The 11,885-nt window shown below is 37.6% G+C and overlaps 1 protein-coding gene across 1 annotated transcript; it reads right to left on the bottom strand.

The window, feature by feature from the left end:
- Window positions 1–1,085: 1,085 nt before the first annotated feature.
- Window positions 1,086–8,896, bottom strand: LOC121641382 (metalloreductase STEAP4-like). Its single transcript, XM_041987483.1, has 10 exons — window positions 8,497–8,896; window positions 8,027–8,134; window positions 7,863–7,933; window positions 7,652–7,739; window positions 5,754–6,032; window positions 5,552–5,646; window positions 5,360–5,470; window positions 4,058–4,100; window positions 3,819–3,983; window positions 1,086–2,599 (listed from the first exon to the last, which is right to left on the bottom strand). The coding sequence occupies exons 1-10, from the start codon at window positions 8,695–8,697 to the stop codon at window positions 2,342–2,344; spliced, it is 1,419 nt and encodes a 472-aa protein (XP_041843417.1). The 5' UTR covers window positions 8,698–8,896; the 3' UTR covers window positions 1,086–2,341.
- Window positions 8,897–11,885: the final 2,989 nt, after the last annotated feature.

The raw sequence follows: 11,885 nt of genomic DNA, 5'->3' as shown, positions 1-11,885 counted from the left end.
TCGTCAAAATCATCATCCAAATACACAGCCAGTTGTCTATCCGACTACCCAATCATATTAATTCAGCTTTAGATATGATAAAATATATAAAATAGAATGTGGGAAATATCTAGATGCATATCTCTGAAAGAAATGTGTGACAAATCAATTAGCTGAAGACAAATTATTGTCCTTGCAAAACAGGAAATTCGAGGACTAATTTTTCCCAGCTGTTGTCTATGATCCAGCATCCCCCTGTTGAGCGCATTCGTTGTGTGAACTTTGTTGTACATGGTACAAGGTTGTAATGTGTCATGTGGACATTGTCAGATTTCATGTTACCATATCACGTTAAAATCCTCACTGTTAGGTTCCTGCTCCTGAATAAAGCGAGGATACACCACAGTCAGACGTTTGGACACATTTACCCACTGGATTGAATGGAAAAGTGTGTACTGTATATGATGTTGTTATTGTAAGAGACACACACTCCCATGTGGAGTCAGTTCTTTGTAACATTATCTTGCAAATGGAATCTGATAATCAGCAGTATTCCTGAGAATAAGGAAGTCACAAGCAGTATTAGGTGTGGCCAGCTGTTGTGATAAGTTTGCCTTCAGGGTTTTGTGCCACAAATTCCTGGCATGAATATTTTCTGGCAGAAGCTATCTTCTCAGTAATCTGTCTGGCAGATGGTTTCTGACAGGAAGAGGCTTTTCTGGCAAAAGGCCACAAAGGCAAATTTGTCTTGTGTGTCTGTGTGTGTGTGGTCAGAAAGACAAGAGTTGGATCAGTTAGTAAATTACCTTGATATATTGAAAATAAACTATTGTGGCCATTGTGATTTTCACAGTTACTAACAGTGTTTTTTAATTTATTTTCAGTTTTGTCAGTGTCACATAAGCTGTAGTGACTTTTTACGTTCTACATGAAAGATATTAAAATAGTTGTGAATTATTGACTGAAAAGAAAAAAAAAGAATTAATAGGAGGTAGCTTATGAAACTAAAAAAAGAACAAAAATTTTTATCAAAAGAATTTGAAATGATTTTATGTTTTGTTTTTATTGACATAGAAAACAGCATTTGTCCAGACATTAAAAAAAAGGTAATAATTGTTTTATTTTTTTAAGTACATAGAAATAAAAGTTGTAGATTCTTAAAATTTGAATGATGTACATGTGAACTCTGCATCGCATGTGGCACACCTATCATTCATGATTTATGATAAAGGACTTTGAAGTTTAAGCTTTGAAGAAGATTCTGCTTTTAACACAAGTTCCTTACAAAGACAAGAATCTTATTGGAAAAAATAACAATATACACACACACATATATATATATATATATATATATATACACAGAGTATACATACAGAGTACAGAGTATGCATACAAAACATTACTACATTTTTACTACATGTTTACTGTATATTTTTAAATAGATCTTCATAGCCTTTGCTCAGTGAAAATAGGTCTCAGAGAACAGCATCGACCAGCAGGATGAGGGCTCAGGCTGAGACATCTAAACAAAGAATGTTTTAACAAAACACACAGCAAAATACTCCCCATGTAAGATGAGTTTAAAAACCTTTATCTTTCCCTTATTAGCAAAAAAAAAAAAAAAAAAAAAAAAAAAAAAAGATGCATCTTTAATTAAAAAAAATGCCTTTAATGCCCCCAAGAGCAGATGAGTCAGCCCTAAATTATTATTTAAATTTACAAATACCTGGGCATCTGGTTAGATTCATCTCTGTCATTTTTCACACACATCAGCGACTTTCTGTGGCATCAAACACTGCATTCAATAAACTAGACATTATCACTCAGCTATTCGCTTTGCCACTCTTTCACACTCACCATTGTGATCTTTTTTATGATTTGTGGTAAACAAATTACTATTTTTACATTCAAAAAAAGCTTCTAGATGGAAAATGATTGATTATGAAAAAAGGAGGAATACACTGTTTAGTTTTATTTTAATAGTATTTTAACACAGATTAAGGAAAATGGAAAACCACTGACAAATGAGTCCAAAACAAAGATTCATAGAAAAAGACAGATTAATAGGATAAGTAAAATAAATCCAATAAACTTTGACCTGTAACACATTGACTAACTGCAGGTTGTTGATGAAATATAGAAAAAAGTGACTATATATTGTGGTTTTTGTATTCCTGTAAAAACCAGAGTGAGGCTTTAAATAAAATACAGCCATGTTACCATGATATAAGTGTGTGAACAGCTTAGTTAATGACTTTATTTAGTTGCATAATAATATTGCTGAGGCATGTAACAGACAAGTCTCCAAGTCTTTGTCTGTTTTTCATGCAAACCACTGCATTTGTGTCTAATACTGACAGTCCTACGTTAGCAGTGTTTTCTTGCTGTCATCCTCGGGATCCATTCTCTCCCAGCCCTGTCGGATGCGAGTGAGGCTTCTGTCCAGGCAAGGCAGAAATAGCAGCAGCCTGAGCACCAGCACCACAGACGGCACCACCAGAGAGAGCATGTAGCCTGGAGGAGTGTACCATTTGTAGGCGGAGAGGTGAAGAAATTTGTCCCAACCGTACAGGTAAGTGTGAAACGTACAGAAGAATAATGTCAGGTATCCAAGTTTGGACTGGAAGAGAAATAAAACACAGTAAGACATACCTCAGCTAACTACTTACACAGAAAACAATGGTGCATTTTGTTCTAATATTATATAGTAGAATGATATTCCTCAACCATACAGATAAAAAAAAATAATTTCCTCTAGAACTTATTTAGAGTTTTCTTGTAGCCTTGGTTAGGAATTGTAGCAACAGACTGACATTTACTAAGAGAAGCTTTCGGCTACATGAATAGTTTTGCACACAAATTTTTATAGAAATAACCAACTCATGCCCCTAGGGAATGTGCATACACATACAGCACACACAAGTATGTGTGCCTAAAGAAAACCTTAAGACTGTGGCCCAGCATTAATATATGCCCTCCAAATTACATTTGATGAATAACTTAACATTTAAAGAGCTGCTGTAATTTGGGTTGGAGTTAAGGGGAGGGGTGGAGTGGGAAAATTAGCTTGACATGGCCCAGATACATTTATGAATGAGTTTGTTCCCTGTAGTCGGGCCAATTTCTTTGCTGATTGGTCACCACGTGGAAGAAGATAAAACAATCACAGAAGAGTAAGCAAGGAGAGAAAAATACTGTTAATACCAAACTTTCAAACTTCAACAAAACGGTGAAATCAGATGTATGGCCTGTGTTCCTATTTTCAGTCTTAGCGCTATAGCTGTCCTCATCAATCCCGGCTTGAATCTTGATGAGCACGCAAACGTGTGAAGATTTAGCAACTGTTTTTCTGCTAGTTTTTACTTTCCTTGAAATTTAGAATTTATACTTAATTAGGAAATTAAAAATTAATTCATTTTAAATCCAGAAGCTTGGGTACATGGGTGTAAATGAAAGCTTTCCAGCATAATCTGCATCATTTCCTACATTTTCAGTATTTTTCTGCTCTCCAGTAGGTACAGTATAACATGCCTTTTACAAAAGTATTCTAAAAAAGTACAAACATAGAAATCATGCAAAACTGCAGTTTCTGTCATTTTGTCATTTCTGTAAAAGCACATAGAGGCACAGACACTACTGTGTGCACAAATGGAAATCTATTCTTGCAGACACAACACTGTACACAGGTGAAAACCTGAAGTAAACAGGATTCAGCGATTGGGTTAAATGTCTATGGACTGTGTAGCCACATAAAGCTCTGTTATAAGTGTGTGAAAACATCGAAGCTCACACTTCAGATAACCTCTTTTATAAGAAAAGATAAATATGCCAGTATTCACCTGGATAAAGCTGAACTCTCTCCAGCTGAGAGCGTTGCTAACAGAGGGGAGGGAGGATATTCCCAACAGGAGATACAGGCCAAATCCAAGAACTCCCATGGAGTAGTAAGAGTCAGTGCGCCAGGCCATGGTAGTGTCAAACACTGACGTTTTGTTCTCCTTGATCTTAAAGTGACAGTACATGAATTAGAGAAATGTTTCATCGTCATTTGGTTGTGAAAAGTTTTCTGTCATGGTACCTGTGAGATAGTTATTGCTGAAATCCTGTATCTCACATAATACCTGGGGACAAAAAAACAAACAAATAAAAACAATTAAACAAAAAAATTAACAAAAATGAAATAATCAACAACAGTTAAAGACAAAACTAATGCAATCCTCCTAAGATAGGCATCTCAACACACTGTCAGAGTGAGCTGATTCTTTTAAATCAGTACATTTTTTTCTTTTTTTTATGAATCTGCAATACATTAACATATCCCCCAACATTTGATCATTTTAGCAAATTTATTTAAGTTCATTCATGTTCTGAAAGACCCATCCTTTTAAAATGTTGTATGCCAAACAACCTTTAGCCAATGGATAAAAAACCTTCACTTTTAATTTTTTATTTTAAAGTTATGCTAGTGTTACCTGCAACAGGTTAACTGCAACATTTTTGTCAGATAAAGGGCTTTTATATAAGAGTGCCACAATAACATTTGTACATCCATGTGGGCTGAATGCTTTTAACAAATACCTCTTGGATTAACACGTTTCTGCAAAAACAACAGACACAATGAGAAGTGCTATAATGATACCACCTTGCAAAAGTTCCAATAAAAACTAAGCATTAAAATCTTTTATTTAAATCTTCATTATGTTTTGATTTATGAGTGATTATCTGCAGGACAAAGCATGGAAAAAAGAACAATAAAATAAAGGCAGGTTTAAATGTACAGTGTGTAATATTTAGGGGAATTTAGTGTTTAAGTTGGAATCAAATCAACTGGTTCCCTATCCCTACCCCAAACATAAATTGGAGAAGATGTACAACAACAGCAGTCCATGGCCACACCCCATAGCCATATGTCCAATTATGTAATTATACATAAAGTTCTGCATTTCAGTATTGGTAATAGCTTGAATATAAAATAGTGAATATTACTTTTACTTATTTTATATGGTCACATGCAGGTAGCAATTTTTTGTTATGTTTCCTTTTTGACTGATATGGACTGAGTCAGTAACATGCCCCGTGCTTCAGCTCTACATTAAGAAAGACATGAATGGTATGGCATTTAGCTCAGTGAGTGGAGGAGACACCCCATGTATGGTGGCTACCAGTTCTCAAGACAGCCAGCCCAGCTTTGAATCTCAGTCAGAGGCTTTTTAGTGCATGTCACACCCTGGTTATTTGTTTGACTGCAATATTTCATTTAAAAAAAAAAAGAGAGATGCCACAGATTGACACAAAATCTAAATAATTAAAGAGAAAATACAAGAATGTTGTCAACAAAGGGGTGGGATGATATTGTATTTACCATGCAGCTGTTGTTTACCTTATAGGAATGATAAGAGTGTACAATACATGCAGGGAAGCCAAGGCAAGAGCCAAAAGACCCAACTGCTTCCTGCACAGCATCCAGTGATCCAACCAGTCTGGGAAACGCCTGGAACAAAGAAGTTCTGTATATTTACACACTCTAAACATCTGTGCAGACACTGAATATCAGTCCATCTCAGGTTCTGACTTGTATTTGGTTCCTCTGTAGAGCTGAAGAAAAGCAGCAATGACTCCAGGCAGGTAACACAGGGACAGCAGGATGAGAGAAACAATGGGAAACACCTGAAAGAGATTATTATGAGGATTAAAACATTTTTCATAGAACACATCTAGAGTTTCTTATTTCAGTGATGGATATTCTAGTTTTCAAGATAATTATTTCTTTTCACCTTGTTGGCAATGGATATCATAATTCTGAAGGAGACGTCTTTCCCCTGTGTAACATATGCATAGACGACATCTCTCATGACCAGATAGAAGAAGAAGGCGGCAGTGAGGCCAATGGGCAGGTACATGGGCAGCCTCCATTGTGGGAACAGCTGCAGGGGGAAGTCCTCCAGCTCTCTGGCTGCAGACAGAGAACCTCTATCCACAATAGTGAAGCCCAGTTTGGTAGCCGTCTCTTCCACTGTCTGCTTAGCTTCAGCACCGTTCCCACACAGGTACACCTGGAGCATGAAAACATCTAAGGTAATTACTGCTCCAAAATTTGAGTAGTTCTGTTTGTCTTTGTTATTTTCATATTTATGCATTTATGCATGTGCACACATAATGATGAAAGGATACATTTGACTCTAGAGTGCTGAACATAAAAGTGCACAGACAAATCGTGACGTCCTGTGTGAAATACTAAATTTAGTTAAAGAATGTAAGTAAAAACCAACAACAATGCTCAATGAACACCTTTATGATGTGGTGCTCCAAATATAACACACACCAGTGCAAAAAAAGCACACCACTCGGTGGTTTTTGCTGTCCTCTGGGATTGCACAACCAGATCAAAAAGAAACAGAAAATCACACATGCAGCTGTGCACTAAAGGGAGCAGGAGCAAAACATGTGATGGGAAGCTTAGATCTCAGCCAGACTGCGAAGTTAATTGATTTAAAGATATATCAGAGATGGCATTCACAACAAAAACATTAGGCTGACTCCAAGAATTTAGCTTGTTTCTCTTGCATTTTGTTTGATGAAAACTTCAAAATGAGTTTTTAATGTTATTCAGACTGAAATGCTTTCCTCTCTGAAAATGATCATTATTTTTAACTTGTTGGGCAGCACCCACCATGTGAACACATCAGAGAACTGTAATCCTCGATTGTGTCTGTGTTGGAAAACAAATGATTTGTCACGTCTCCCTGGGTCACTCCACCTCCAACCCACACACAGTCACCATTCACAGTTCCCCAGGGGCCAGTCCTTGGCCTCATCCTCTTTGGCCGGGTCATCAACCGCCATTGTTTTTCTTTTTATTGCTATGCTGATGACACTCAGTTCTATGTCAAAACCACAGCTGCAACCCCACCCTCATCATCATCGTTGTGATCCCTGTCACAGCTCACCATCTGTCTGGAGGAGATTAAGCTTTGGATGGAGAACAATTTTCTCCAACTCAACAGCTCCAAAACTGAAGTCATCCTGGTCGGCACTCGTCACCAGACCAAATCTCTGGCTCCAATATTCCCCTCTTGTCAGTAGTCACAAATCTTGGTGTAAAAATGGACCCCCAACTCACGTTTGAATCCCATATAAACCACCTCTGCGAGACCTCATTCTGTCACCTCCGGAGCATTTCCAAAATTTGCCCCATTCTCTCCCTCTCAGATGCAGAAAAGTTGGTCCATGCCTTTATCTCCTCCAGAGTGGACTATTGCAACGCACTTCTTATTGGAATGCCTAGCAAGAGCCTGCAACGGCTCGAATATATTCAGAACCCTCCAGCTAGGGTCCTGATGAGAGTGTGCAAACATGGCCATATTACCCCTGTCCTCCACTCACTCCACTGGCTTAAAACATTCTTTTTTTAACAAAAACTTTAACCCCTCTCTTAGAAATCTTTTTTTTTTTTTTAGTTATCTTTTAAATATCTTTACTTTTAATAATGTTTTTTTCCTTGTTAAACCTGTAACCCTTTGAGATATAAAGATATAAATCCAACCTATTATTATTATTTTGTGTTGCTTACATAAAAAAAAAGATTACATTATTGGACAAGGATAAATTTTCAAAGGAAAACTATGCACATTTTTAAATCTGCATGTTTCTTTCAACAAAGATATTTTAATACCTGTCTACTGGCATCTGAGGGTCCATTCTGAAGGGCCCAGGCAGACAAGGTGTTAAAAGCTTTCACCACATGAGCTTCAGGGATTAGCCTGGACAGTAAACAACAAACTTTTGCTTCATGTTGTGCCAGTAACGAAAGACTCCAACCACATGATCCATTAAACATCTCATTAATTTTGAGATTATTAAATTACTGCCTAAGTTCTCCTTACCTCTGCAGATACTCGGCATTGGCCTCTGGGTATAGATTCTTCTTAAGATTGTTGCTGACATCCACCAGCACCTTCCAATTAATGAAATCAGTGAAGTGGAAGCAAAGTTAGAAATGATCCAACTACTAGGTTACACAAAGACATCTCACTGTGCAACAAGGTACCTTCCCCTGGAGTTGGGGTGCAAGTGCCTCCAGAAAGTCATAGTGTTCTCTGTGAACACAAATAAAGACCAGACTGGCTGATTTGGCCGCTGCCTCATGGCTCATTGCCTGCACACACACAGAGAAAACACTCTTATCATGCACAGGTATGAATGAAGTCAGCACATCAACTAACAACTGGCTCAGAGACACAAGTTCATGTGTTGCATAAAAGATAAAAACAAAACACTGAACAGTGTAGCACAGAAGTGGCATTTAATCAGTGACCTTGTTTGGCTAGTTAAAAGCCTGATGAACTGTTTCTTTTTTGCCAACACTAAATATGCAATTTGACTTTTACAGACAGTTATTGGATCTGTGTTATGAACATCCTGCTAAAATACCAGGTGTCAATAACAACAACAAAAGCAATTTAATCAATAACTGTGTGGAAAAATTTCCTAATTTTGGCAAGACATCATGCAAAATACCTGAGTTCCCGAAGGTAATGGACCACAGCTGTGAGGTCTGCGGCTGCCGTACACCACCCTGTAGCCAGTCTGGAGCAGACGCTGGCCTAAAGAGCGCCCTAAATCCCCAGTTCCAAAAATGCAAATTAGCTCCGGTTCACGGGTAGCTGCCATGCTTACAGCACACAGTGAAAGGCTCTCTGACTTCACCTCCTCTGACATGTTTCTCAGTCTGACACACAAAATATTCAATGGTTTGGAAAGAACAAAGCACTGCTACAAGCAGGTCTTGTGTCAGCACGTATTGAAATTTGATTCAGTAATTTCTCTAGATTCCAAACAAATTCAACAAAATAACTGCCTTCAATTTTACAGCTTTGCGTCGTTCTTTTTAACTCATCAGTGTATACAGTGACAGATTTTAAGTCTTCCTGCAGCTTTTGTATTGGCCCATCCCCTCCCATTTTTGGACTGGCTCAGGGTGAAGTCTGTCTAAACTTGGAAACTCCATGGGAAAAGTTGGGAGGCATGTGTGCAAATGCTGGCAGAAATTTCAGTGTGTGGTTATTCGTTCTGTCTGAAACTCTGCGTCTGTGTGTGAGAGAGAGCACCTGGCTTCCAAACACTAAAGCAAGGTTTCAGTTATGATCTCTTTCTGGGAAGTCAGTGGATTATCTGTGACAGATTATGCAACATTGGAAAAAACACACAAGAAATTACTCCAGCCTGCCAAAACACTGTGGTATTTCCAGTTTTACAAACTCACAGGTCCATTAAAAACACAGTGTACTTAGTTAGTTTAAAGATACAAAGGGTACACTTCTTTAATGTGTTGGATGCATTTTGTTGACTCCTTAAAGGTAAAGTGTGTAAGTAAATATAAAACTCCGGAAACAGTCACAGTTTAGAGTATTGTCCTACATAAAATGCAGAGAACAACTTGGATATTCAGAAAAAATGGATAAAATGCCATCACATTTATGAAGCAGTAACACTGAACTCCCTGTAAACAATATCTAGGCCAAGTCCACTTCACAGTATGCAAACACAGTGCACTGGTATGCCCCCAACCCCCTCCGATCTTCCACTGCACAGTCCCTATTTTACAACAACAAAATTCCAATACTCTATTCCTACTGCATAATTACTTTGACAAGAGGGAAATAACAAATAGCACACATTTCTATAGGTAGAAGGTTATTTGCAGTGTGCTTGAAGTAAAATTACTCAACCCATATAATCAGTCACTGATACATTGGTCAGCAGAGGTGTTCAGTGATTCATGTGCTTTGCAGGCAACCCACCAATTACAGTCTAAGCTGCACTCTTGTGCGGCCCCTATGAGTAATTAATGTTCTTAGCCTTGTAACTGAAGTTGACCTCTGACAATAACCCTTCTTATATTCCCACAGGTCCAGAATAGCTCCACTGTTAAGGGTTGAGGTGAACCACAAGCCCAGTGACCTGTCCCAGGCTGTAATTACTGTCTTTGCTCTATTGCTTTACTAAGTGCCCAGTCTGTGTTTTCAAGAGTATGTGGGTTTACATATAATGGAAATCACTTGATCTCTTTTTATCCACAATAGCAAATACATGCAAAAAGCAATATTGTAATAAAAATAGTTGTTGGTTTGGTTTCTTAAACAAAAATTAGCTTGCAGCCTTGACAGCAACTTCTCTGCTAGTAAGCTAATTATTCTTCGTACACCCCCAACCATCCTGAAGTAACCCAGAGTTTCTTGCCCTCTGAAGCTGAACTTAAAGACTATCTCATCTGGAAAAAGTCCAGGCATTAGAGAGCCGAACAAGACTTCAGAAAGCATAACAGCTGCAGCTAAACACCAGCCTGAAACAGTGTGGGAGGTTTTCTGATTATCAAAACATATGTGAGTGGAGGCAGCAATCACATATCAAATGTCAAGTATGGAAAGAGGCACTCTCAGGCAAGGGTGATGATTGGACTGTCCAGTTTTCCCAGGCTGCAGCCATTACCATGATTGGCTTTATAATGCACAGCATCTGACTGTATAAGCAAAATGCAGTATGGATGAGAGCCACAAGTCTATTGTAATGAATTCTGGTGCATAAAGTGAAGCTCACCAATACAGTGAAATCTTGCGTTCTGTACCACTGAACCGTACACATGACAGGTGAACTGCTTAACATTGATTATTTCATTATAATGGCACCTTTTAAGGAGCCGTTATTTAAGGAACCAACTTCACTTTTTGAAGGTGACTGTGGAAAGTAAAAAAAATTATCAAGTCTAAGGATCTGACATGGTTTATACGTTCCCAAACCTTTTCTTCAGGGCCCTTAACCAACATCAATAATGTCAAGCCCCTCCACCGATCCCACTACCATTTGCACCCCAATGTTAGAAAGAAATGCACGAAGAACTGTGCTAAGAACTAGTTACAGGCAGAAGGAATTATTTGTTCCTCTGCTATAGTGTGAGCTGTTTTAAATCAGGAAACTATTCAAACAGGTGCATTGAGCTTCCAATGACACAGATACTATTTTAATAAAACAACTCTGCTATATGCAAGTCGAGTAGATTTTTCTAAAAAAATAATGGGCTTTTTCTTTGTGTTTAGGATGAGAAGCGCCCAAATGGTGTTAGTACTGGTTTGACTTCATACTGTCAAATGCTATTTTTTTCTCTTTCTTATAGATTTCTTTTACTTTAGTGGCCTTTATTTAACTACCGCCATTGTTTCCAGGTTATTGTTAAGCCTGTTTATCTTTAGTTTAATGTAATATTACCATAAAATAACACAGAAACATGTAATTGCTTTTCATTATTTTACAGCACTGATTTGTGGTTGTTACGTAGAAACATGTCCGTTTAGATTATTATGACATTTCTGTCACTATAATAAATCATTTTAAATATATATTGACCTTTTGTAGATATTTCCAGAGAGTTACGACATAATTATAACAATATTACCTTACTACCACCAAATACTTTAAATTTGTTGTTATATTTGTTTTCCTCTCTTTGCTGGAGGTTACAGGCCTCTTATTATCCTGTAATTTCGGCTTTAGTCTATTGTTACCATGATGTACCCAGTGTCACTACCAGAATATATAACATGGTTTTTACTTTGGTAACATCATGGTGTTACCCAGTTATTACTTCTGTATTACAGTCATGTTACCATACTATTACCATATTATTACCATGCTGCATTATAAAGTGCTACCAGACCTTGTATTTATGTACACTTGTATGTTATTTGGTGAAGAAATGGCTCCTGGATTGAGCACATGGATGCAAGTTGCTGGAAGCAGAAAGATTTTCTGGGTGATATTCTGCTGAGAGATACAGGTTCCCTGTATTGAAGCTACTACTTTAACATAGTTGTAGGCCAAATGCATTCTTTCATAGCAGTAGTATTACTTTC

This window comes from Melanotaenia boesemani, chromosome 6 (genome assembly GCF_017639745.1).
Source record: "Melanotaenia boesemani isolate fMelBoe1 chromosome 6, fMelBoe1.pri, whole genome shotgun sequence".
Classification (NCBI taxonomy): domain Eukaryota; kingdom Metazoa; phylum Chordata; class Actinopteri; order Atheriniformes; family Melanotaeniidae; genus Melanotaenia; species Melanotaenia boesemani.
Note: the sequence above shows the minus strand (reverse complement) of the source record. Positions and strands in the feature narration are given on the sequence as shown.